A 27812-nucleotide genomic window follows, 5' to 3' on the forward strand; every position below is an offset into this window, starting at 1 on the left:
CGACCGTTCCATTCAGCTACGGCCTCCTCTCCTCCCCCATCAAATGAGGCGAAAAAAGCTCGCAACTTTCATCCTCCGCCGTCTCGCTGCCATGCGTACTAGCTTCTGCTACTGCTAACTCATTATACCACTTGCGCCGCTCTCCCATTTCGGGGCTACTTTGAAGCACCGAGAATCTTTTCAAGTAAAGTAGGTGAAAAATGGTGTTCAAGGGGAGATTTTTTTCTTCGAAAAAATCCGACACTTGGAGCCCAGATGGATCCTCCAACAGTCCTCGATCATTGGGGTCCAACTCCAATTCCCCGATCCGATCAGATAAGAAAAATCCCAAATCTTTATCACCATCTGTTTCTAAAGATAGCTCACCTTCTGCAGCTGCTGGCGCCTCCTCCCGTTCTAACACTCCGACATCAGGTAGCAAAAGCCTTCTCAAGAGAAAAGACTCTAAAGATAGAGATACGCTGAATTTAAGCAAGCCCACGACCGAGATACCGAAGAATTCATCTCTTGCTCCTTCCAATTTGAAGAAATCTAGCGAGGCCGTGGCCTCTGCGGCAGGACCCACCTCGGCATCTTTTTCGCCGATATTGGCTTCGTCCTTGGGGTTGAACAAGATAAAAACTCGATCGGGACCGCTGCCGCAGGAGAGCTTTTTTAGTTTCGGGAGTAGGGATAAGGGGGTTCATTTGGGTTCTAGTAACTTGTCGAGGCCTTTGGGTAGCCGTGGTGTCCTTGATGGCGCTGATGTTGGAAAGAAGAAGAAGGAGAAACCATTCTTGGAAAATGTGGAGAACGGCAGCAATTCAGATGGTATGTCGACAGAGAGTGGGCCGTCGAGGGATCATAGCCCTCACGTTTCCACTTCTCAGGCTAGATCCCGGCTCCAAAATGGCGAGTCTTCGTCGGGAGCTACGGGTATACATCTTTATTTTCATCTTATAAGGTCTACAGACTTCTTTAGTTTATATGTGCTTCTTTGACATTTTGAAGTTATGCATATATATTGGAATTAATGGAGCATTTGCTACACGAGGTTGAGAATTTTAACATGGTATCAGAACAAGACCCACAGTTATGTGTTGTTGGACTGTCATATGAGCCACCCGATAATGTATTATAAATTTCACGCTCTAGTTGTTCATTTTTGGGCGTCATATGATATGTTAAATGTCATGTATCGACTGAATTAAAGTTGTATGTTTAGACTTGGACTCTCCCTTTGAGCTATCTTTTGGGGTTGATTTATGTCCAAGTCTTAATTTTAACACTATATCAGAGCAAACGACCAATGTTATGTTGGATTGTTCTACGAGCCACTCGATAATGTTTTGTAAACTTCACGCTCGCGCATACTTGGGCATGAAAAGGTGTGTTAAATGTCTCATATCGGCTGAATTAAGTTCTTCAGAGTTGTATATATGGATTTGGACAATCCTCCCTCGAGCTAGCGTTTGAGTTTAAGTTTTATCCAAGTCTCAATCTCAACAATACCATTACCATTGGGCTTTGTTTGGAATCTGATGTAGAAGGTACTTCTGGCTTTTCTGTCAGTGGAACTCCTTAAGCATTATGATGGCTGTATGTTTATTTTACATGGTTGCGAAAGTAATTCCCGTAAATTCTAAAACTAACTAGCACAAGGCTGGTCAAAAGAATCTCAAATGGCGCTAAAACATACTAGATATTTAGAAGTAGTAATATGCCTTCATACTCATATTTTAGAATCATATATCCTATATAGGTGGAGTATAAGGACATGTGTATCAGATTGAATAGGCTTGTATGGATCCGGGCTTCGGTTGTCAAAGTTTTAAGGGCATGTGGGGTCATTACGAGGGGCGTAGACTGGTGAATTTTTAATTGTGGGTTTATTTTAAATGTGATAAAGTGCGGTTTGGTTCAATTATTGATAAAAGTTTGAATCAAACCTATTATATTTGTTTGTTAAGTAAAAATTCAATTCAAATCAAACCAAACCAAACCATGGATTGTTGATAACCAAATAAACCTAGATTTTTTATTTTGTTTGGTGTGGATAATCGTTTTTTTCTTGGATTAATATTTTGATTAATGTTGAATATTATCTAATATAATATTTACTCATAAACAAATGTCAATATAAAGACAAAACTCAAAGCATTAACGATATAAAATGTGACTTTTATGTGACATTAGAAGTTTAATATAAACAATATAAATCTTCAAAATGCAAGGTTTTAAAATTCACTATACGCTAGTCATGCGTTAGACAAGGAAATTTTTGAAATTTTAGTTATTAGACGAATCATTTTAGTTAAGAAGCCCATTTGTAAGTCAATGAACTAGGCTTATTCGTAAATCAAAGGGTTTGTCCAATTAAATGAGACATAATTGCTTATATATTAGTATTTTACCTTCTAACCCTAGATGAACCATTTGAACACCCACACTCGAAGTTCCCCTAAATTGCTCACAGAAGAATTAGAAGAAAGCAAAACGAGATGAGCATTCATCAGATACAGAAGTGAATTAAAATAAAAAATCATGTAGGCACTGATTCAATTTTCTTGTTTGCTCTGATGAAGACGAAGATTAGAGCAGTATGCGTCAGGGCAAGTGCAAAACAAAAATGTTCTTGTTGGACATTCCAAAGTCATGTAAGGTCCCGAAATTAAAATCCCAAACAAAAATCCCACAAAAAATATAAAATCAGCAGCGCCTAGACCTGCTTAGAGGTGGCTAGACCCGCCCATATGTGGCTAGGCCCACCCAGGGGCGCCTAGGTTGGCCTACTAGCCCCTAGGCGGCACAATTTAGAGCATTGTCAAAATCTTTGGGGTTGCTTTTTCCAATAAACGCTGGTTTATCTCCAAAAGAAAAACTGCACTATCGTCTGTCGGGAAGCTAGACCATTAGCCTAGAGTGAATTTCCTTGGAGAGATGAACCCTCCCTTCTTTTTTAGTAGCTCTGAGCTAGACCTAGGCTGCAGGAGAGCACTTCTACTCAATACTCAGAGCGGCCAAACCAACAATCTGCACACTTGGCCACATTGTTCATCTTGACAAGGAGGGGGAAAAGAGTGAAATAAATTAAATAGGATAGGATATGATAGGATAACAGGAAAGGGGAAAGGTGTGAAATAAATTAAATTGTTCATCTTGCAACTGCTATTTTTTTAATGATAACCAGACATGCAATGCTATCATTTTATTACTTTTTATATTTAATCGAACACATTCATCACTCTAAAAATACTTGTAACAAAAAATATTAGGTTGTTTTTCAATTGATGTATTTCAAATCTATGGATTTCAAATGTATTTTTATTGTTAAGAGAATTAATACCATAAATTCAAATCCATCTCCTACATGTTTATATAATAATATTAATTAGGATACATTTCAGGTTCACCCAATAACGGTGGTATTAAAAAGTCATTCTAATTATTGACATGTAAATAAGTAAGTTGTGAATTTAAGATTTGATATATTGTTTCATCGTAAATAATACAACTATAATCGAAATCAACGGATTTCAAATCCATCTCCCAAACACGCCTTTATAGTATTTGTTTTGTTTAAGTACCTAATTAATAGGGAAAATTTTAAAAAACTATATATTATAATTATATTAATATTTAGTTTGATTTTGTTTGCTTTATATTGTTTTTCATATGAACCTTGGACTGATTAAAAACCGAAACAAACTTGACTGACATCCAATCAAAACCACGCAATGTGGGTTGGTTTGGTTTTTCGATTTGGATGGATTTGGTTTGAATAAATCACATTTGCTTATTTACCTCTTCCTTAGCACCTTGCTGAGCAGTCGATTGGATTTTTTTTACTTTCTTTCTCACTCAACGTTATCTTTCATTATGGGCTAGAAAAATTGGTGGCAAATAGGATGGAAAAAATGATGCGGGACTTTTTGTGGGATGGTGGCGACGGGGAGAATCATTGCCATGTGGTAGGATGGAAGCAGGTTTGCAAACCAAAGGATAAAGGTGGCTTGGGATTGGGAAATGTCAGTCTCAGGAACAAGGCTCTTCTTGGTAAATGGTGGTGGAGTGGTTCAATGGAACGGGAGTCGTCGTGGAAAAAAGTTATTAAGAGCATATATGGAATTCAGGATGACGGGTGGGATTTGGGGTTGGCGGAGAAAGTGACATTCAGAAGTCCTTGGAAGTGTATATCTCGGTCTTACCAGGATTTTCATCAACTAGTCAGGGGGTGCCAAGACAAGGTAATATTGTTTGTTTCTGGGAAGATGTTTGGGAGGGGGAGTCTTCGTTTTAATCCATTTTCCGTCTTTATTTCGTATTTCATCTACCACCAATAAACCCATCAGTCATTTCGTGGAAGTCGTCAATTGTGGGGGTAGTTTTTCTGTTATTTGGGATGTCAGATTCAGAAGAGATCTTAATGACGGAGAGTTACTTGAGTTACAGATTTATTAAGAGTTCTAGAGAGTGTTAGATTGCAGCCGGGTCTTGAGGATTTTAGAGTGTGGTTGGGGGATGATTCAGGATTGTTCACTGTTAGATCTTTTTATGAATCCTTCTTCGATTCTTCTAATTTCCCTTCATTCAGTTATTTTAATAACATTTGGAAAATTAATGTCCCTCAAAAGATCAGGATCTTCTCATGGATCGTGGCCTTGGGTAAGTTGCCTACATCCGAATCGGTGCAGAGAAGGTGGAATGAATGTGTTTTGAGACCGCAGTGGTGCTGCTTATGCCGAAATCATGATGAAAATCAAGATCATTTACTTCTTTTTTTTTTGATGAGAAACTAAATATTATTAATAAGAGAAGTTTTACAATTAATGCGGATGAGTAGTCCGCAATACGATTAAGAACACTACATAATAGACACTAATCCAGTACGATCATGCCCATACATACTTCCAATCCCTAATTAAATCAGAAATAGATAAATGCTGAAATTCTTTAAGAGCTACTGTCCAGCCGGCGACTCTGAATCTAATCTTTTCCCAGACTGCCTCTGTGTCATCGGTGCTGTCTTGAAAAATTCTTTTGTTTCTCTCCAACCAAATGGACCATAGCGTGCAGTGTATGACCAATGGTAGGAATCTCGCCAATCTTCTGTTTGAATTATTTCCCAGCTCCATGCTGATTATTTCTGCCGCTTTCCTTGGAGCCACCCACTGAAATCCCAGCTCTATCAAGACTTTTGTCCAAATATCTCTAGCAAAAGAACAATGCACGAGCAAGTGATCTTGATCTTCTTCTTGTCTTTGACATAAGGCACACCACTGAGGGCACAACGTACATAGGGGCCACCTTCTTTGAATGGAATCACATGTGGGGAGTCTCCCCAAAGCAACAATCCACGCGAAAACCCGGACTTTATGAGGGATCGGTACTTTCCAGATTCTTGAAAAGTATTGAAAGTAAGGAAATGAAGAAATAGGAAAGAAAGAGTTGTAAAAAGAGCGAACTGAGAACACGCCCGTGTGATCACCCACCCAAACTCTAAAATCCCCCACACCCCTCTCGAGTCTAACCGAATCTAGAACCCCTAAAAGGTTAGTGTACTCACCCACTTCGACCTCATTCAACTCTCTCCTAAACCGAATGTCCCAATGAAAGCTCTGATTTGGTCCCTCCGAATGCGACACAAAAAAGGTGTTAACAGGTTTATTTTGACTAGTGCAAATCCTATACAGTGAAGGAAAACTCTCTGAAAATGACTCTCCCCCCTCCCAAACATCTTCCCAGAATCGAACGATATTACCTTCTCTTAAAACCCCCCCTACCAAAGGAAGAAAAGTCGGGTAAGATCGAGAGATAAATTTCCACGGGCTTCTGAAAGTTGTGTTTCTTGCCAACCCCACATCCCACCCATTCTCTTGAGTACCATAGATGCTTGTAATCACTTTCTTCCATAATGCATCCCCTTCCACCGATCCTCGCCACCACCATTTCCCCAACAAAGCTCGATTTCTTAACCCTATATTTCCCACACCCAATCCACCCCTGTCCTTAGGCATAGTAACCTGTTTCCAGCCGACAATATGGCAATGCTGATCCCCATCTGCACCATCCCACAAAAAATCCCTCATCAACTTTTCCATCACCTTTTCGACCCTTCTTGGGACTTTAAATAAGGACATGTAATATGAAGGCAACGCACTCAACACTGACTGTATCAAAACCAATCTTCCACCTCTCGAAAGGAAGGCTTTTTTCCATGAAGCCAACTTCCTTGCCATTTTCGACAATACCGGTTCCCAAAATTCCATCTTCGAAGGATCACCACCCAATGGAACCCCTAGGTACCTTATCGGCAAAGTGTCTCTATTACATCCAATCTCATGTGCCAAGGCAACAACCTCATCATCCGGATAGTTAATTCCCATAACCGTGCTTTTTTCCAAATTAATTTTCAACCCTGAATGAAGGCCGAATTGATTTAGTATATCCACTAATGCGAGTACATGCATCTTCGACTGGACCATAAATAATGTGTCATCCGCAAATTGAATATGTGAAATCTCCACTTTCCTTCTCCCAACTTCTAGTCCTTTTACCTCGTTCAAGCCCTTGGCCTTGTCAACCATTCTTCCCAAGACGTCGACCACTAAATTAAACAAGAAGGGGGATAGTGGATCCCCCTGACGAAGCCCTCGCTCTCCCTTGAATTTTCCCCTCGGCCTTCCATTAATAAACACCGAGAAAGACACACTCGAAATACATCCCATAATCCATCTCCTCCATTTTTCCCCAAACCCTTTCCTGTTCAAAACATATTCCAGAAATCTCCAATCCACATTGTCATACGCTTTTTCCAAGTCAACTTTGAGAATCCATCCTTTCTTATGCTTCCTACGATAGTCCTCCACCACCTCGTTTGCAATTATACAGCAATCCAGAATCTGCCTCCCCTTGATAAACGCACACTGTGTGTCCTTGACGGTTTTTTCCAAGACTTTCTTCAATCTGTTAGTCAACACTTTCGACACAATCTTGTACAAGCTAGTGGTTAGACTAATTGGCCTGTAATCCTTTACCCTTATGGAGTCCTGTTTCTTAGGAATTAGGCAAATATATGTTTCGTTTGTGATCCCATTCACCACCCCTCCTTCATGAAATTCCTCAAACACTCTTATCAAGTCTGCCTTAACTGTTTCCCAATTATGTTGGAAGAAAGCTAATGTGAACCCATCGGGGCCCGGCGCTTTCTCACCGTCACAGTCAAACACCGCTCTCCTAATCTCTTCCTCCGTAAAAACAGCTTCCAACTCCTCGGCCTCCATTGTCTCTATGGGACACCATTCCACTCCTTCGATCTCCCCTACCCCATCCCCCTCCGATCTTCTGTAAAGATTCTTATAAAAGCCAAGTATATGTTCCTCAATCTGTCTCTCCCCAGTGATCATAGTTCCATCCTCCAGCATTAATTTTTCTATCGTGGACCTGTTCCTTCTATTAGTCAAAAGGGAGTGGAAAAATTTCGAATTTTGATCCCCTTCCTTCAACCATTTAATTTTCGATTTCTGTTGATCCATGCGAAATTTCATAAGGGATACCATCTGTAGTTGACATCTCAATATTTTCCTTTCCTCGTGCAAGACCGCCGACCACTCTCCCTCGGACTCTAACTCATCCATCTGCTTTATCCTTGAAGTCAACTCGCTCAACCTAATACCCACATCTCCAAAAACTTCTCGATTCCATTTTGATGCCTCAGTTTTAATTCCTTTCAATTTTAGCATGAATTTATACCCCTCCCACCCCTGGAATCCCACATTATTCCACCACATCTTGACCAAGTCTCTAAAAGAGTGGTGCGACAGCCAAGCATTCTCAAATCTAAACGGAGTAGGACCCCACAACACCTTCGTAGTGTCAAGTACCACCGGGCAATGATCCGATGTAATTCGCGGTAGCACTGTCTGCCTGGCGTTCTGAAACATTTCCCTCCATCCCTCGGAGAAAAGATATCTGTCTAATCGACAGCAAATCGGTTGTTCCCTCAAATTTGACCATGTATACTTTGCATTCAATAGCGGCGGATCGTGAAGGCCCAACTCCTGTATCAAACTGTCGAAACACATCATGCTCGCATTAATGGAATTGCTGTTCAGTTTCTCTCCCGCATTTCGGACCACATTGAAATCTCCTCCCAAACACCAATTTTCCCCACAAATTGAACTCAATCCCGCTAGTTCATCCCATAACATTTCTCTGTCTCTTGGTCTTACTGGTCCATAAATTGCCGAAAACCACCACTTTTGCTCTTCCCTCCCGCTGATCTCAATCGAGACCGAATGGTTTCCTATCAAGTTGTTGCTCACCGCCACCACCCTCGGATCCCACATAACGAGTATCCCTCCCGAACTCCCAACCGACGGCAAATAAATCCACTCAAGAAATCTTGCTTTCCACAAGCTGGCCACGAATTTTTTATCAATCAGCTCTTGCTTAGTTTCCAAGATTGCGACTAAATCTGGATTTTCCTTGCGAATGACTGCTCGAACAAGTTCTCTCCTCTTGGCTGCCCCTCCTCCTCTTATATTCCAAGTGCATATTTTCATAACAAAGATACGGTCCCCTTCGATGTTGTTCCTCGCTCATAATTAATCCCCCACTTCAACCTGCTTAATTCTCTTCTTAAAAGTCCTGTTGGCTTCTTTACCTCTTGCCAACAATTCCCCTCTGTATTTTTTCCTCCATTTTGTTCTCTAGTACCAGAAGCTGTATCCTCAGCAACCCGTGATGAAATATCTCTCTCGTTACCCGACGATTCAATGCATTTTCCTTCCCTCCCCCCCCCTAAATAACCACTAGACAACCCCAACACTGTGAAAGAAGTAGTTAGTAGACAATGAAGCGAAAAAGAATGGTTCAAAGAAGGAAATTGATTACCGGTTAGTACCTTTCCGACATTAGGTACCTCGTTAACGCGTGTGATTGTCTCTTTGATTGTCGTAGTGTCCTTCGAAGGTGAGAAAAGTCCCTGCATTAGCGTTTCCTCGTCCATGATTTTAATTGATCCATCCGATTTGAATGAGAAATGACTATCGGAATCTGAAATGTAACAGTCCTTCTGCTGCATGTCGTCACTGGATTCATCATTTTCAGCTTCTAACGTATCATCTAAATCATGGTTCTCTAACTCTCGGCCATCAGCATCTCCCAGGAAATCTTCAACAACTTTTTCCTCGGCCAGTAGCTCTTTGGTAGCTTTGGATCTTCTGCTGTAAACTTTCTTGTAATTCTGCATCAATAAGCACTTTCCTGAGTTGCCGCCCAAAGTTGTATTCATTTCGGCCTCATCATTGCTCATGGAATGAATCGGTGACTGTCTGAATTTTTTAACCTCTGTTGGGGCTACTCTTCCCAATATCTTTGTTACTTTTCCTTCCAAAATCGAGCCGGATTTCTCGTTGGTCGTAGTGTTTCTGTGATTGATTCTTCCCAAAGGACTCCTCTCGGTGCATTGGTTAGGTACTCGTGAGTTTTCGTACCCATTTTGTAATTGATAATTCTGATTCATAGTATTTCCCGCAGCTTCATATGATAGCTTTGCTTCATTCATCTTCCTGTTTTGAAAGTTTGTATTGCCCCAGCCCGCCATCATTTTCTTGCCGTTCACCAGAACTTGAGCATAAGTCCGCCGCTCGTACTGTTCGTAAGCATGTGAGTCGAAGGAATCAACACGAATTCTGATATCTAAGCTCCCTTCTCCCAACTGTATCTTCATGTTGTTGGTTATGAATCCTCCCGCAGTGCCCTTCACCTTTATCTTGGCTGATTCCAAATCATGAAATTGCAACGTATCCTTGCTGATCTCCAACAGACCCCCACATCGATCTCCAATAATTGCGAAGGTTTCCCTGGACCATAAATGCCATGGTATCCCATAAATACTCAGCCAACTATTGCAGCACCTGTCAACCGAGTCAGTAGTGTTAATGTCGGGCCTCCATTTCTCGAAGTTCAAGGACACACCTCCGTCGAAGAATCCTCTTTTTAGCTTCAAGAAGTAAGAATACTCATCCGCACTTGATGGCCACCACACTGCTTTATCTCCTTGGAAAGGAAGTAATTCTGGTACATTGCTTGCAGGTTTTCCAAGGACCTTTCTAATCAATTCCCAAGTAATGTTTGCTCTATTCCTTGTAACAATGAGTGCCTCGTGCCACAGCATCTTTTTTTCCTTGTCAAAATCTTCCTTATCTGTTAGTGATTCCTTTGTACCATCCCTTCGTCTTGTGTTATCGTCCTTCTCCATTGTAAATCTTCGGAAGATATTGCGTTCTTGCTGTCTACTCGGTTGACGATCCCTACTGGTATCACTCCCTGATAACAATCTGTCCAGAGCCTCTGAAATGTTCTTCCATCCCACTGATTTGTATCCGCTCGGCACTATTGTAATTTGCTTTCTTCCCCTCGAGTCGAACTTGTTAACTTCAACAAAGCTTCCGCGTCTGTTAATGATTCGCTGCGCTGTGAATATCGCATTCGTTCCCCTATATCGCTGGAAATCCACTCTCGAGTAGGTGTTGTTAATGAACTCTTTTAGTTTCGAGCTTAGCCATCTGGCCTCGCTACGTTCAAAATCCATCATGTAGTTAGACTTCCTAGTGCTTTCGGCCCACCAAACTGATTTACCCCCATTTCCCAGCCTCAATGTAAACACTTTATGTTCCAACTTAATGACCTTCTCCTTTGCTGCCGACCCATATGCCAGGTTCCGTCTATTTGGTGCATACATTCTTTTGGACCAATCGGATTTTTACCGTCAGTTCGTAAGAGAAGCTTGAAAAAACGTGAAAAAGCGTGAAAAACCTTGAAAGCTTGAAAACGACTTGAAAATGAAGGTCGCCGCCGGCCGGCAGCCGGCGCCGGTGGTTCCGATATAAGCCGATCAACAATGCTCAGTAGTTGGGCGAGATAATTGAGCAACAGTAGAGCTTGGATGCTCGACTACTGAAGGGGGGAGAGAACATTTCAAAAATTTCTCTTTCTAACATGTGCAAAATAAAAGAAGATCATTTACTTCTCCATTGCTCCTTTGCGAGAGGTCTTTGGTTCAAGGTGCTAAAAGAACTGGGAATTCAATGGGCTATTCCAAGGCGAGCTAAAGACTTATTTCATGTCAATTCAGGATGTCCGTTCGCGAACAAATTCAGAAATTTCTGGTCTATGACATGTATTGGTCCATTTGGTTGGAAAGGAATAGCAGTATTTTTCTGGATGCGTCGGAGTCTATCGATCAAGTTTGGGAGAAAATAAAATTCAGGGTCGCAGCTGGACGATTAACATGGAGCATTTCAATCATTTAAGTGTTTCGGATTTGGTTAGGGATTGGAAATTTTTGTGGTCTTGAATTTTTTTATGTTGCTCTCTTTGAGGTGGTCCTTATGTTAGTAGTCTTGTAACTATGTTGCGGAATACTCATCCGCACATAATATGTAATCTTTAATTAATCTAATAAAAGTAGTTTCTTATCAAAAAAAAAGATAAGAATATGGTAAATTTCATGCCATTGAAATACTCATATTACTTAGAACCTTGTGTTATGTGGTGCAGCACTCATGCCTTTCACTTGGTTAGTTCAGGGCAATTTGATTCATCATGGGGTAATTCTGCAGGTGTCATGAGCTCAGATGCATGCACTCCAGAGATTAAGGTGCTGTAATTTTTTTTATGCTAAGCATGAAAGTTGAAACTTCCTTGGCCAATAAATTCAAATTTGCTTTATTTTTGTATTTGCATACTTTTTATAGGCATCATATGATTGTGACAATCCAAAAGAGTCCGAATCTCCCCGGTTTCAAGCTATACTCCGTGTTACAAGTGCACCCAGGAAAAGGTTTCCTGGAGATATTAAAAGCTTCTCTCACGAGTTAAATTCGAAAGGTGTACGACCTTATCCATTTTGGAAGCCTCGAAGGTTAAATAACTTGGAGGTATTCATACTTATAAACTCAACTAAAGCAAGGATATTTTGCTATTATACTTTTGATATTCATGATTTCTAACACTGCAACAGGAGGTTTTATCAATGATACGCACAAAGTTTGACAAGGCAAAGGAAGAAGTGGATTCTGATCTCCATATTTTTGCAGCAGATCTGGTTGGAGTTTTAGATAAAAATGCTGATAGTCATCCAGAATGGCAAGAAATTATAGAGGACTTGCTAGTTCTTGCTAGGAGTTGTGCAATGACTTCTCCTGGAGAATTTTGGCTTCAATGCGAAGGCATAGTGCAAGAGTTGGATGATAGGCGGCAAGAGCTTCCTATGGGCATGTTAAAGCAGCTGCACACTCGAATGCTTTTTATACTCACTAGATGCACTAGGTTGTTGCAGTTTCATAAGGAAAGTAGGCTAGCTGAGGACGGGAATTTTTTTCAGCTCCGTCAATCATTTCAACCTGCAGATAAACAGGTTCCTCCTGTCATTGGTAGCGATGGAAAGGTGCCCAGTGATCCAAAAGTAATGAAGGTTCCCTCCACCAGGAAATTTTATAGTCAAGAGCAATCAGAGTGGAAGAGAGAACTTGCCGCACAAGGAAAATTTCAATCTTCACATGCTGAAACCACAGAAAACATGGATTCTTCAGCTAGCAGAAATAAAATGGCATCTTGGAAGAAATTTCCATTTCCTACTGGAAAAAGCCCCAAAGAAGCTGATTCGCTTAAGGAGCAGAATGATAGTATGATGGATGCATCAAGAATAATAGAAAATGGAAAAAGAGCTTGTGATGCAGAACTTGCTACAGCTAAGATGTCCGAGGTTCCTCCTGTTAAAGATTCCGATGTTAACTCAAAGATGCCCATGCCCTCCAAGCACCAGCATAAGTTTTCCTGGGGCTATTGGGGAGATCCGCCAACCGAATCTGATGAAAGTTCAATCATTTGCCGCATTTGTGAGGAGGAGGTTCCTACTTTGCATGTGGAAGACCATTCTAGAATATGTGCAATTGCTGATCGATGTGATCAAAAGGGTGTTAGAGCCAATGAGCGTCTTCTCAGAATTGCTGAAACTCTTGAGAAGCTTATGGAATCATTTTCGGCAAAGGACACACAACAAGCTGCTGGGAGCCCGGAGTTGGAGCTTATTTCTCCAAAGTCCAGTGATTGGTCCCGTAGAGGCTCTGAAGACATGCTAGATTCTTTTGCTGAAGCTGAGAATACCATTGATGTAGATGATATTAAAGCTTTACCATCCATGACATGTAGAGCACGTTTTGGTCCTAAGTCAGACCAAGGAATGGCAACATCATCAGCAGGCAGCATGACACCTAAGTCCCCGCTGATGACACCTAGGACAAGCCCAAGCCCAATTGATCTGCTTTTGTCAGGGAAAGGTGCCTTCTCCGAGCATGGTGATCTTCCTCAGGTGGACCTTAGTCTGGCTGAATTGTTTTTCGTTATTGTCCTCGTCGTTGCTATTCCATTCTTCACATTTTTCATGACTTCATTGAATATGCTTTCCAATTTGAGGTTAAAATCTTAAATTTATAACTATGCTGTTTTAGCACATTTGCATCCTTCTTAAAATTCACTATTTTGTGATTTTGGTTTGATTTACAAGAAAAGAATTATATTCTGCAAGTTTTTTTTAATAAGAAACAATATTTTATTAAATACTTAATAGTTTTTAATTACAATAAACGGACTAATAATCCACTCACTACAAAATGCTAGACAAGACCCTAGCCATATCAATAATACACAAGAGCCCAATCTCACAATACATCTTAGATTAAGAGATTCTGAAAGTCTACATGAGATCCAATCCAAATCAATGTTTTATCTTGAGATTTTCTCAGCACTCTTCCCTCGTATCTTCGTCGTTGTCAAATTCTTCTATTTCTCTCTATCCACACAGACCGACATACGTCATAAACCACCACTTTCCAAAAAATTATGCCTCTCTGGCCAAGAAACTTTCCAAGATCTGTGTCAAATAAATCTTGCGTTGGTTTCGGCATCACCCAAACCAATCTCAATTCTTCTAAAGCTCTTGCCCACAACTCAGTCGTGAATGTACAATGAATCAATATATGATTCTGCTTCTGCTTGTCATTTCGACACCACACGCACCAATCTGGGCACAGAGTACACGTGTGTCATCTCTTTTGCATCATCACCCAGGTTGGCAACTTACCCAGAATCGTCGTCCACGAAAAGAGTTGAATTTTTGTTAGAACTAGAGCTTTCCAAATAACATTGTAAAATGGAAAAGCGGGAAAGCTGCTGCTCGAAAAGAAAGACTCAAAGAAAGATTTGACTGAAAAGAAACCTGACGGATCCCCACCCTGCACTCAGACATCATCTACCCTTTCAATCAACCTGATCCTATCTAAATCTCCTAATAACGCACTCAACTCACACAACTCCTCATCTCTCAAAACCCTCCGAAATTGCAAGTCTCGTGATGGGAAAGAGTACAAATTATTAAATAAAGAAAAATGAGATATAGACAAATTATGAACTGAAGAAAGCTGAAATAAAGATAGATAAAAATCCCGAAAGGAAGAATCCCCCCACCACCTATTTTGCCAAAACTCGACCTTGGTACCTCCTCTAATCACTATCCTCACTGATGGATGAAAAGTTGGGTATGATCTAGAAATAAACTTTCATGGGCATTTGAATGTAATGTTTCTTGCTAAATCCGCATCACATACATTATCTTGTAACTCGTATCTACTAACTGTAATCTTCTTCCACAACGTTCCGTCTTCTGCGTAAAACCTCCACCACCATTTCCCCGACATGGCCCCTATTCCTCAAACAAATATTCCCAATATCCAACCCCCCTCTATTTTTGGGGTTGGACACCTGCTTCCAGGCAACCAAATGACTACGTGATCCACCATCAGCTCCATCCCAAATTAAATCCCTAATAATCTTCTCCATCGCCTCCGCTAGCGGAAACTATGTTTTGTGAACAGTGAACAGTGTATTTGGTAGAAAATGGCCTCGGGATTTTATTGAGTTTGATCATTTTTTATAGTAATATTATCTCAGGCTATAGTTGAACATTTAAAGGATATCGCCAACTGATACATCAAAGTTCTGCTTTATTTCTACTTATATAGTTATAAACTCTGGTACTGAAGTAAACTCCAATGACCTGGGCATCTAGCTTGGGCCAGCATCCTTAAATATGCGAGACATATATTTCTGTTTTTGTTGATATAAGTGAAAAACCAATCAAAATGGTGAACAGTTGTAATGTATGAGGAATTGCATAGAACATTTTTTTTTTGTCAGCTTTATGTAGAAACACTTTGAAAACCATGATTTTACCTGCTAACGAAATGCAGGGTTTCTTGACACCCTTCTTATTTTTTTCCTTTTCTTCTTTCTTTCTTTTTTTCACGATATGAAAGCTTTACCACGTGAAATCTCAGTGTGTTATTGGTTACCATAGCTACTCTCTCTCTCATAATCTAAATATATATAAACCCCGAATAATGAGAACTCCTTATCTCAAGATTGCTTGGATGAGATATCAATTATGAAGATATTAATTGATTTTTTATGCCATTCCCAATGTTAAACTAATTATAGAATTCTGCTGAGTGTGTTATTTTTTATACGTTAAATTGAGTTCCCTGTTCTTTCTCCTTCTTTTTCCCATTTTGGGAAACACATATGCAGATAAATGAACTTGCTGATATAGCTCGTTGTGTGGCACACACCCCCCTTGATGATGATCGTTCTTTGCAATATTTGCTGTCTTGTCTTGAAGACTTGAAAGTTGTCATAGACCGAAGAAAATTTGACTCCCTCACGGTGGATACATTTGGAGCACGCATAGAGAAATTAATCAGGTGAATATTGACATTTTCGTTTGCCTATGATGGAGCATTAGTGTTGACCCTTCATTCAATTATGCAGGGAAAAATATTTACAGCTATGTGAGCTAGTTGATGATGATAAGGTTGATCTAACAAGCACAGTGATTGATGAAGATGCTCCTTTAGAAGATGATGTTGTGCGTAGCTTGCGAAGTAGTCCGGTGCATTCTAACAGAGACCGGACTTCTATAGATGACTTTGAGATTATAAAGCCAATTAGTCGTGGGGCATTTGGTCGAGTTTTCTTGGCCAAAAAGAGAACAACAGGAGATCTTTTTGCGATAAAGGTAAATGAAGTATAATAAGCAAGAGTAGGAAAATACATGACAAAATGTACCGTATAAAACTCAATGGATAGCTAGACATTGAGAATTTGCGATATGCAGGTTCTTAAAAAAGCAGATATGATACGAAAGAATGCAGTTGAGAGTATTTTGGCAGAGCGGGATATTCTAATATCTGTTCGCAATCCTTTTGTGGTGCGACTATGTATCTTGCAATCCTTTTACTTTGTTTTCTTTTAATGGCAAGTACATTCATTTGTTTGTCTCATGTGTTAGGTCCGATTCTTCTATTCATTCACTTGTCGTGAAAATTTGTATCTTGTAATGGAGTACTTGAATGGAGGAGATCTTTATTCATTGTTGAGAAATCTTGGCTGCTTGGATGAAGATGTTACTCGCATATATATTGCTGAAGTTGTAAGTATTTGTTGATTTCATTTTTATGTTGTCATTTTTTTATAGAAAACAATATTATATCAGATAATTAAAAGCTGTTAGTTACAAGAAGCGGCCAAGTAGTACGCTCTGTAAAAATGGAAAAACAAAAGCTCTAATCATATCAACATCAAACATAACTTCAATCCCTCAATAGATCTGAATTGAGAAATTCTTAAACTCTATATGCTTTTCAATTCAGCTAGATGTCTAAATCTTAATTTATCTCAACACTCTTCGACCGACTTTTCGAGATTGTCAAAAATCCTATTCCGCTTAAGCCAAAATGACCGGCAAATACAATGAACTTCCATTGTCCAAAAAATTATATCCCTCTTATCATATTCACGCCCAAGATTTGCAGCAAATAACTCGTCCGAAGATCTTGGAACTACCCATAAACAAACCCATCTCTTCCAAAGCTCTGAACCAAAGACCGCTTGTGAAAGGACAATGAATAATTATGTGGACTGAGCCTCCACCACTTTCCGATATAGTACAACACCAATTCGAACAAAGAGCACAATTAGGCCACTTTTTTGCATCATCTCACAAGTTGGCAGCTTTAATTTTATGAGGAAAAAGAAATGGCGGAGAAGGTGATAATATTTTATTCCATTCTGCATCTGAATACAACCCTACATGATTTCTATGTATAAAACACAAATAAAGATAACAACCTAACCTATCTAAAGATTTAAATTACAAACTAATGGATAAAAGTTTAAATATGAAAAGAGCTTATCCGGGTTTATCTTATCGGATCTTCAACACTCCTCCTCAAGTTGGGTTGTCTATGTTGATCATGCTCAACTTGGATACCAAGTTTTCAAATGTCGGTCGGAATAGGGCCTTATTTAGGATGTCTGCAACTTGTTTGTTGCTTGGGATGTAACATAATTTCAAAGTCCATTTCTCGAGTTTTTCACTTATGAAATGACAATCGACTTCAACATGTTTAGTTCGATCATGGTAGACTGGGTTCTTGGCAATACTTATCGTAGCTTGATTGTCACACTTTGGTTCCACTACCTAATATCCCTTTAATTTCAGTTCTGTCAACAACCATTGTATCCATATACCTTCGCAAGTTCCATTGGCCAAGGACCGAAACTCGGCTTCTGCACTGCTTCTTGCTATAAATTTCTTTGGGCGGTCTTGTGGAAGCATAGTCCCTTTCCAGGGTATCCTTTGAGGTATTTCAATACCCGAAAAACAATATTCATATGTTCTTCAGTTGGATTGTTCATAAACTGGCTTACAACACTTGCAACAAATCCAATGTCAGGTCTTGTGTGGGATAGATATCTCAGTTTGCCCACTAACCTATGATATCTTCCTTTGTCGACTGTTAGACTTTCTTCATTCTTTCCAAGTATATTTGGATCCATAGGAGTATCAACAAGCTTGCATCCTAACATCTCCGTCTCTTTCAAGAGGTCCAGGACATTTTCTTTGAGAAATAAAAATTCCATGATTTGACCTGAACACTTCCATTCCCAAGTTCAACTGCCTTAGGTCCTTCATCTCGAATTCTTTTGAGAGTACTTGCTTGATCTAAGTGATATCTTCTTCATGGTTCCCAGTGATTATAATGTCGTCAACATATGCAATGATAACCGAAATCCTGTCTTGATTGGAATGCTTGAGAAACCATTGTGTGAACTGATTGGCACTGCAATACTTTGGTGAACTTGTGGAACTAAGCTATGGCGATTTTTTTAAGCCATAAAGTGATTTGATTAACCGGCATACTTTATTGGCAGTAGTTTTGGATTCGAATCCATGTGGAATACACATGTAGAATGCTACTAATCTTGCTTTATATCGTTCAATGCTCCTATCAGCCTTATGTTTGATTGTGAAATCCATTTGCAACCAACAGTTCGTTTTCCAGGTGGAAGTTCTGTGATCTGTCAGTTGTTCTTTACAAGAGCATGTATTTCATCTAAGGCTGCTGCTCTCCATTGTGGATATGAAAGAGCTTCGGTTATGTTTGATGGGACCTGTACTTGGTCTAAATTCACAACAAATGCTCGATATGCAGGAGATAATAAATCAAGCAAGACAAAATTACTTATAGGCTGTTGGGTGCATGATCTAATCCCCTTTCTCAATGCAATTGGTTCATCATCAATTATCAAATGAGTCAGAGCTTGGCATACCTTGGTTGTTTTCCAGAGGACCTGGCATTAAGAGAGTGCTCTTGGTTTGCTGATTGTGTGCTTGATCTTGAGAAGGCTTATTGCGTCAATAAACATGATCAAAAAGTAGAATTTGGGAGTTATCTGGTGGGATTTTGTGTATTGTATCAATATCAATATCAAGAGTAGGATTTGTATGAGGTTGGTCACTTGGCATGTGGAGAGGATCCAGATTCTGAGGTTTATTGATCCCTTGCTTCCGCTGAACTGAGGAAGGTGGAAAGAAAAGGTCGGACTCATTGAAGGTGACATCCATGGAATTGTAGAATTTCTTTGTGTTAAGTGAACAACACTTGTACCCCAGAAATGCTGAGGGACATTATGTGTGAACAATAGAGAACGAGCCACCTCGAGGAGATGACGATTTTTTCGTTCTGCGACACCATTTTGTTGAGGTGTGTTAACGCAAGAGCTTTGATACCGAGTGGATAGGTAATCCCCAAGGACTGTATTAAAGAAATCCTGAGCCCGATCAGTGCATAAGATTTGGATATCAGTTGAGAATTGTGTTTGTTTCATAGAGTAGAATGTTTTAAAAATTGTAGACATCTCAGTCTTGTCTTTCATGAGAAACACCAAAGACAGACAAGTATGATCATCAATAAATAATAAGAACCATTGAGTACTCTTGATGTTTTTGACATGAGAAGGTCCCCAAATATCGCTATGTATTAGTGAAAAAGGTTTGGACGGTGTATATGGTTGTGATTTGAACAATGTTTGAGCATGCTTTAACAATTGACAAACATCACAATGAGGTAAACGGTTGGGATTTGAGGGAGGCGCGGAATTCCACTTTCAGAAGCCCTTGGAAGTTTATTTCTCGGTCTCATTCGTCTTGTCAACACTTGATTGGCACGGTGCTCAAGGGAGGGAACTTATTGAGATTTTGGGAAGATAGTTGGTTGGGTGAGTTGTCTTTCAAAGAGCGGTTTCCACGTCTTTTTCTTCTATCAGTTTCTTCTAATAAACCTATCGATCGATTTTATTCGGTTACTAATACTCAGGGGTCTTCATCTTTCCAGTGGGATTTGAGGTTTAGAAGAGGGTTGAATGATGTTGAGTTGGGTGAGTTCACTTCCCTTGTAGGTCTCTTAGAGTCAGCTTCTTTGAGTGTGGGTTCTGTCGATGTCAGGGTTTGGTTAGGGGATTCATCGGGCGTCTTTTCTGTCAGTTCTCTGTACTATTCTTTCTTTAACAGTCCTAATACTTTGTCATTCCCTTATTTCACTAACATATGGAAAGTACCGATCCCACAAAAGGTAAAGGTTTTCTCTTGGATAGTGGCCCTCGGCAGATTGCAAACTTGTGACAGGATACAGAAGAGACAACCAAGTAATTCTATAAGTCCACAATGGTGCTGCTTATGCAAGCAAAGTGAGGAGGATCAAGAACATCTGCTGCTACACTGTTCTTTCACGAGGGGAATCTGGAGTAAGGTTATGCAGCACCTGGGATTCGAGTGGGTTTTCCCGGCACTTTCTAGAGATTTGTTCGTAATGGAAAACGGTTTACTCAACGGAAGGGGAAAAAGGACTTTCTGGTACATCATCGTACATTGCACATTTTGGACAACATGGATAGAGCGCAATAACAGAATTTTCAACGACAAAGGAGACTCGATCGACGAACTATGGGAGAAATTAAGATTCAGGGTTGCCAAATGGACAACTACTGTGTCGGTGTTTCGACATTTATTGTTATCTGATTTAGTTAGGGATTGGTGTTTTATGTACGTATGAGTTTGTTATAGTTAGTCAATCGGTGGTTGGACTGTGGATTGCTCATCCACGGGAATTGTAATCTCAACTACTATTAATCTAATAAATTCATAGTTTCCTATCAAAAAAAAAAAAAAAGTGTTGTTATTCATTAAAGATGAAAATAATTTGTGCGATACAAAAAATTTGAATGACCTAGGCGATAGTGCCATAACAAAATATCGCTATCCGTAGAGGACCGAAATGCAGAAATATGTTGATCGGAAAGGTTGGAAGATAGAGACTTTGATGGGGGGGTTCATCTTTATAAGTAGAGGCCTGCACAACAATCATCATTGTTAATCGTCCTCCCTGATGCCAGGTCCTGAAAAACACATGAATCAGTTGAAAATATTGTAGAACAATGCAAGTCCTTATTCAAGGCACTGACGGACAACAGATTACAATGAAGTGCGGGAACGAAGAACACATTATGTATGCATAAATCTTGGGATAACCAAATTGAACCCGAACCAAGCACTTTCGTACAAGAACCGTCTGTTACCCGAACTGATTAGGGAACCCTTAAGGGGGCTGTATGATGTAAACATTTGCAATTGGTTGAGAAATACTCAGTTGCAAAGAGTTCAGCTGTATCATTGCTACAAGAATAGGATTCACGCGCAGCGTCCCAAATCTCCGAGGCAGTAGGATATAGAAGAAAATTATCCCCAATCTCAAGGAGCATTGAGTTAATCAACCACGACATGACCTGGTTGTTTTCGGCCTTCCACGTCTTGAATCTTGGATCGGTGGATTCAGGGTGTGTTGCGGAATCCGTTGGCCAGTCCTCCTTCCCTTGACCGCAGATGTACATTAACACAGACTGCGACCAAGGCAGAAAGTTCTTGCCATTAAGTTTATGGCAGGTGATTGAGAGAGGAAATGCATCACCCAAGGGTTGTCATGTGGGCGTCAAAGGTGCGGAGTCGGAAGCGAAGGCCATTCCGGATTTTGTCATGGATCGACAACAAGCTTTGATACCATGTCATTTTATGAGGAAAAAGAAATGGCGGATAATAATATTTTATTTCACTCTGCTTCTGAATACAACCCTACGTATCTATATATAAAGCACAAATAAAGATAACAACCTAACCTATCTAAAGATTTAAATTACAAACTAATGCATAAGAGTTTAGATATTTGTTAGGGACTTAAAGTTTGTAATGACGTAAAACTTGTATTAGCGATAAGATTTTGCTAACATGCGGATCACTCATCCGCTACTCCTGTATTTCAACTATTATAATCAAATAAAATCATGTTTCCAATCAAAAAAAGATATGAAAAGAGCTTATCCTGGTTTATCCGAGTTTATCTTATCGGATCTTCAACAGCAGCTTTCTTTGGAGTGTCTGATGACTTGGTGATTGATTAATGTGTCACGTGCAATGGATGATCAGGTGCTTGCTTTGGAGTACTTGCATTCACTTCGTGTGGTTCATCGTGATCTAAAACCTGATAATTTGTTGATTGCACATGATGGACATATTAAGGTAATATCCTGTCATGGTTTAATTGCTCTTGCTTACATTGATACATTCAGATTTACTTATTTATATTTTTCAACAAGGGGCAACTTTTTAGGCTTTATATTTTCCTGTTTTTACACTTCATTGAAAATATAATTGGTGCAAAGATGACCTCAAAGAAAAAATTGATGTTTCGCAAATGTCGAGCCAAACTCAGTACGATAAAGCTATTTGACATCAACTCCTCTTATTCACCTCCGTCAGGCGATATCTGACTTTTCCAAGAGCTTTATATGAAGTCCGCGCGTACTTGAATCTATTGTTTTCCATGTCCCTCTCCCTATCTTTATCCTTATACTGGAAAGGTAGAAAGCCAGGGCTGCTTCAAGTGAACCATCTGCATTTTTGGTTAAATGAAATTAAGAAATGGGTTGTCTGCGATTAAGAAAGTTTTTTGTCACGCATTTATTTTCGTGTTACTCTTAAATAAGGTTTGAAAAACTTGATCGATCTGATGTATATTACAATCACAAGATTATGTTATACAAGGGACAATATCACTCCAGATGAACTGCCTTACCTGAATCTTAACTTGATCAAAACTTCTTAACGTGATAAATGAAGTGCATGAAACATCATTTTTGCTGCTGTTTACTGTCTTCTCTATCTAGTTAGAGTGTTAGACCGTGTGATATAGTTTGAGTTTTGAAAACACTCGTTGCCTTCATTTTGAACAGTTAACAGATTTTGGGCTATCAAAAGTTGGTCTTATCAACAGCACTGATGATTTATCAGCTCCCGCTGTCAGTGGAACATCTCTAATGGATGAGGATGAACCCCCTTTATCTGCATCCGAGCATCAGCAAGAAAGGCGAAAGAAACGCTCTGCTGTGGGTACACCAGATTACTTGGCACCTGAGATTCTTCTGGGAACTGGGCATGGTCAGTGTGTCCTTTTCCCATTGACTTCATAGCCTGGAATGACTTATTGAATGCTTTCAATTCGTTTTGACTGGAAAAAAAACTCTATTGTCTGTTGACATAATGCCGATCTTGTATTGGAAAGCAAGATTATATTATAATCCTTAAACATCTTTCCAGGAGGTGTTCAGTGTAATCACCGATAATTGAAAACGTATAGCATTTTCCATTCTCTTTCTATTTCTATAAATGCATCCTTTCCTTCAGGCAACTTCGTGTTTATTCAAAATTTTCAACGCTAGAAGAAAAGGTAAGATTGTGATGAATGTGAGCCTTGAGAGGTACTCACTGTAGGAATGAAGCTCAGCAAGATGTTACTTATCAGGGGTAATTTCTTTTACATGTACATGAAAGAGGTGTCAAGTGGCATGTTTGAAATGATTTTTAAGGTTTGTGATGTATACTGTATGTCTAAGTGGTCACTTTATGGGTTACTGTCTACATACATAATAACACCGAGTAACTGGGTAGAGTTATTGAGTAAGGGATGTAGTTTTCTGGACGAGGATGCTTGGTGCACTTTTCATCTGTACCTTGTCAGTTGTCAGAAAGTAAGTGGTTTAATATTGTTTTGATGTTTTCTACATTTCCTCAGGCTTTACTGCAGATTGGTGGTCTGTGGGTGTTATTCTATTTGAGTTGATTGTTGGCATCCCTCCTTTCAATGCTGAGCACCCTCAGGTTACGAAAATGCTATTAATCTCTTGCATATACTTTTTATTTCTAGCATGTGGCTGATGAGCTATTTGTGCACTTAACCTCTTACTTTTTCTTCAAGATCCTTTATGGTTGTGTTCTTACTTTAATCAATATTTTTGTAGCAAATATTTGACAACATTCTCAATCGTAAGATTCCATGGCCTCGGGTGCCTGATGAAATGAGTCTTGAAGCTTACGATTTGATTGATGGGTAAGATAATTCCCATAGTTTGTTATATTTTTATTTAGGAGGTCTTCTTCTATTCCAACCTCCAGATTGCGCTCTCAGATTCGTACTTAACTTCTGGTTGTTTCTTCTGAATGTTTCATATTTCAAAATGTGGGTAATATGAAGTTTTTGGGTATGAACATCAAAGATTCTAGAATTTGCTTATGCTTCTCTCAGATGTGATTTTAAAAGCATACAAGCCTTTTTATTTTCCTTTTATTTTATTGGACATAATTTTCCTATTTTCTTCAAATGAGATTTGGTCCATTGTCAGTGGTTGTTTCCCTCTTCCTTCTTCTGCATCATGTGAAAAAGATGTTAAGTGTTAATGTGATCTTAGGCGTCAGCATAAGCTATAGTTGACTATGATGTGGTTATTAGCGATCCATTGAATGATATAAATGTGGTTTTGAAAAATTATTTATCCCAATGTTTTTTTTCCAGTTAGAAGATTCCTGATTTTCCTCTTCCGAAGTAAGGCACGACCATATACTGCATACAGACTTTATATTGGGACATATAAATGCATAATCAGTGCTTGAGCCATTACTTGTTCAACATGTTGAAACTGTTCTTGTTTCATTTTTATTTGCTATTCACCAAATTGGTGAATTAATAAACTAAAATTAGTAGATCTCCCAAAGAGTTTCTTTTGTTAACCGTCAGGTTATTGACTGAAGACCCTGATCAGAGACTTGGAGCTGGTGGAGCCCCAGAGGTTATTTTACTTCATTGTCTTACCTATGATGTTAATCACCTCTTTTACATGACTGTACCATGGATTTATTTAACAATCTGTCAGCTTTATTTTATTCACAATGATAAAATATTGTTCTAAGTATGTCTCCTTCATGACAAATTTTGTTTTTTGGAGACTTCTAGGAAAAAATTGCTGATGGTTATCATCTGTCACATTTTGTCCCACGAAAAAGCATCATTTATAGTTGATTAAAATATCTATCATTCACGCTTTTATACCAGTCTAAGAACAAGATAAGCCTTGCAGGTGAAACAACATCCATTTTTCAGAGATATTAATTGGGACACACTTGCTAGACAGAAGGTTTGACTCTAAAAACAAATTGAATTTGTCGTTCATGAACAAAAATTGGTGGTGTCTAAGAATCATTCTGCTACTTCTCCCAGGCAGCTTTTGTCCCTTTGGCAGACGGTGCAACAGACACTAGTTACTTTACAAGTCGTTACTCGTGGAATCCATCTGATGAACATGTTTATGCACATAGCGAATTCGAAGATTCCACCGACAATGGAAGCATTAGTGGTAGCAGTAGTTGCCTAAGCAACAGGCATGAAGAACAGGTGCGTTGGTGGAACAGAACTTAAAATTTTATTTTCTACTTCTGAATTTTTTCATATTATATGGTTTCGAATTTGATGGACCATAAACAGGGAGATGAATGTGGGGGTCTTCAAGAATTCGACTCCACCTGTGATATCAATTATTCCTTCAGCAATTTCTCATTCAAGGTATAATGTAATCATTTCGTGCATAACGGTGCTGAGTTTTTTTATATTTGTGAACTGATGGTGTGTAGGGGATGTTGTTTGCATAAAATTTTTATTTGGTTATCTTCCATACATTTGGCTTTGACTTTGTATTAGAGTGTGGAGGTTACACTCGCAAATTCCTTGGTTTACAAAATCCCATATTGTTCCATCAGTTGGTCTTGGGTACATCTCCAGACTCCAGGTCTTTGTTGCCTAATGTCTCGCTAATCTGCATATTTACGCTTATTTAATTCGTAACATATATTTCTCAGACCTTGGGTTAGAGTTGAGGGGCATGTTGAAATATAAAACTATGGAGCCATTTTTTGTTCTCTCGAACTTTTAGAAAACACGACTTCTAACAGGCATAACCCTTTGTCCTCCACCCCTGACAGCAAAAGGGTGCTTCACTTTTTTCCATCATTCAATTTACATGTCATGCCTTATATTATTCAAAACAGAATGAACCTATTTTCTGGTTTTCTTTCCATCATCTCACCATAATTAACAGTGATCTTTTAGCACAGCATCACAAGATTTTCTCTTCATGCTTTTGAATATTATAAATTTGTTGCAAGCTTTCAAAGGTCTTACTGCAAGAAATTCCATTTGTGCTGAAATACTTAACAAGGGATGTTTTCTCTATTTCTTGCTCAAATGTAACGGTTGTAAACTGCATAACCTCATTTTTCATTTTTTGTGGCACAACAGAATCTTTCCCAGCTTGCATCCATAAACTACGATTTGCTTACAAAAGGTTGGAAAGATGATCCTCCTGCGAACTCCAGTGCATAGTTCGGGTATGTGGTGTACCAGTTTGTATTTCCCTGTAAATACGTGTTTTGTATTTTGCTCAAGTTTTGGTTTTTGTGTAAAGTCCTCATGTCTAATTTGTAGTATCATATAATTTAGTGTTCTTGGTACAAAATGATCCCTCTTTGAAAGCCAATTTCGGGTGTATAGCTGGTTTTACTTCAATTTTTTTGGTAGTGTGTGTGCATGCAGTGTGGTGTCAATTGCCCAATTAAAGTACAACCAAATAAATGGAGTTGACCCGAAACAAACCCGATTTAGATGGGTTTTTAATATTAAGAATGTATATTTGTTGGCCCTCGACTCATGATAGCATCAATATTATTATCTGCAGTGGAAACGTTTGTACAATTTATTTAATTACAAACAAGCATATTTAACATGACAATCCATATAACTTAATTAGAATAGAATTCCAGATTAGATAAGATAATAGGCAAAAAATTTCTATAATACTTTTCATTTTTCTAATTCCTCTAATTCAGACTTCAGCACTTCGATATTTGACAGTTACAATAATAGAAAAATAATAGAGGTTAAGTCTTCTGAAGCTTTATGAGATTCAATATGATGTTTCATCTGAGGAAAACAGTAAAGTGGTACAATTCAAATTGTAATAAATGAGAATGCAATAACTGTATTGGATTCTAGGCCGAATATCACGAGGTGGTTTCCACCAACACTCGATGTAACACTTTTCTCCATGTATTCACGTAAGATTCTGTACAATCGATCATTTACAAGTAAGTGGCTGAATAGGCTAAGAATTTGTTTAGAATATATGGTACGCTTCTGATAAGTTTCATGGTATTATATTATAAGACAGATCTCATGGTACATATTGTTTTTCAATAACTTTATTTATGCAGCTTGCATGAGTATACAGATAAATAAAATTTCACAATTGTATAAAACTGTAAAATATTATTAAAATAAATACTATTTTTTACATAAAAATCAATAAAACTCAAAACTATAAGTTGACTTACTAAACACTTATTCTAACATATGGATGAATGAGGGTTGAGAACCATTTGGTTTGCACCCGTGAGTGGGTGAGGTTTTAGTTTAATTCGAACTTGGGAATATGATTAAATGCAAATTAAGTATTAATAAATTTGAGAGAAAAATGGAACAATATCAGATGTCTGATAACATGTGGATGAATGAGGGATGAGAACAATATGAATATTTTTTGTCATGTTCTAAAAACGATTAAATTTTTTAATCAAAATTTATCCATCTTACAAATGAGCAGATTTTTAATTTTTGAAAAATATGTATTTATTTCTTAAAATTTTGATAGAAAAAATAAATATCATTTTTAAAATATACTTTTCTATTTTCTTATTGTAGCAGTTACACTCAGCTACTATATCAAAACACAATTATAATGAAATCAATTTTACGACAAACAATTAATACCCCCATTTGAGTATTATCTCAAATGGTGTGTGTATAAAAATTAATACTCAAATGGGGATATTAATATATATATAATAATTTTTTATAATAGTATTTAAAATTAAAATATATTAATTACATAATATTAATAATTTTAGTTGAGTATTCAAATGTTCATATTTAATGTTA

General features: G+C 38.6%; 1 protein-coding gene across 4 annotated transcripts; it reads left to right on the forward strand.

Annotated features, from left to right (window-relative positions):
- LOC140822883 (probable serine/threonine protein kinase IREH1) lies at positions 1 to 26512 on the forward strand. Of its 4 annotated transcripts, none has more exons than XM_073183830.1 (17): positions 2 to 915; positions 11574 to 11644; positions 11742 to 11924; positions 12008 to 13357; positions 15631 to 15803; positions 15871 to 16117; positions 16217 to 16309; positions 16391 to 16531; positions 21920 to 22012; positions 22726 to 22930; positions 23565 to 23650; positions 23791 to 23879; positions 24564 to 24615; positions 24904 to 24960; positions 25044 to 25217; positions 25308 to 25385; positions 26118 to 26512. In XM_073183830.1, the coding sequence occupies exons 1-17, from the start codon at positions 201 to 203 to the stop codon at positions 26199 to 26201; spliced, it is 3891 nt and encodes a 1296-aa protein (XP_073039931.1). In that variant the 5' UTR covers positions 2 to 200; the 3' UTR covers positions 26202 to 26512. The 4 variants fall into 4 exon arrangements, with proteins under 4 accessions (XP_073039933.1, XP_073039931.1, XP_073039932.1 ...); XM_073183831.1 differs by having other exon boundaries at positions 11607 to 11644; XM_073183833.1 differs by having other exon boundaries at positions 779 to 915; positions 11545 to 11644.
- The last annotated feature ends 1300 nt before the right edge of the window (positions 26513 to 27812 follow it).

Source organism: Primulina eburnea, chromosome 2 (assembly GCF_022965805.1).
Source record: "Primulina eburnea isolate SZY01 chromosome 2, ASM2296580v1, whole genome shotgun sequence".
In the NCBI taxonomy this organism is placed as follows: domain Eukaryota; kingdom Viridiplantae; phylum Streptophyta; class Magnoliopsida; order Lamiales; family Gesneriaceae; genus Primulina; species Primulina eburnea.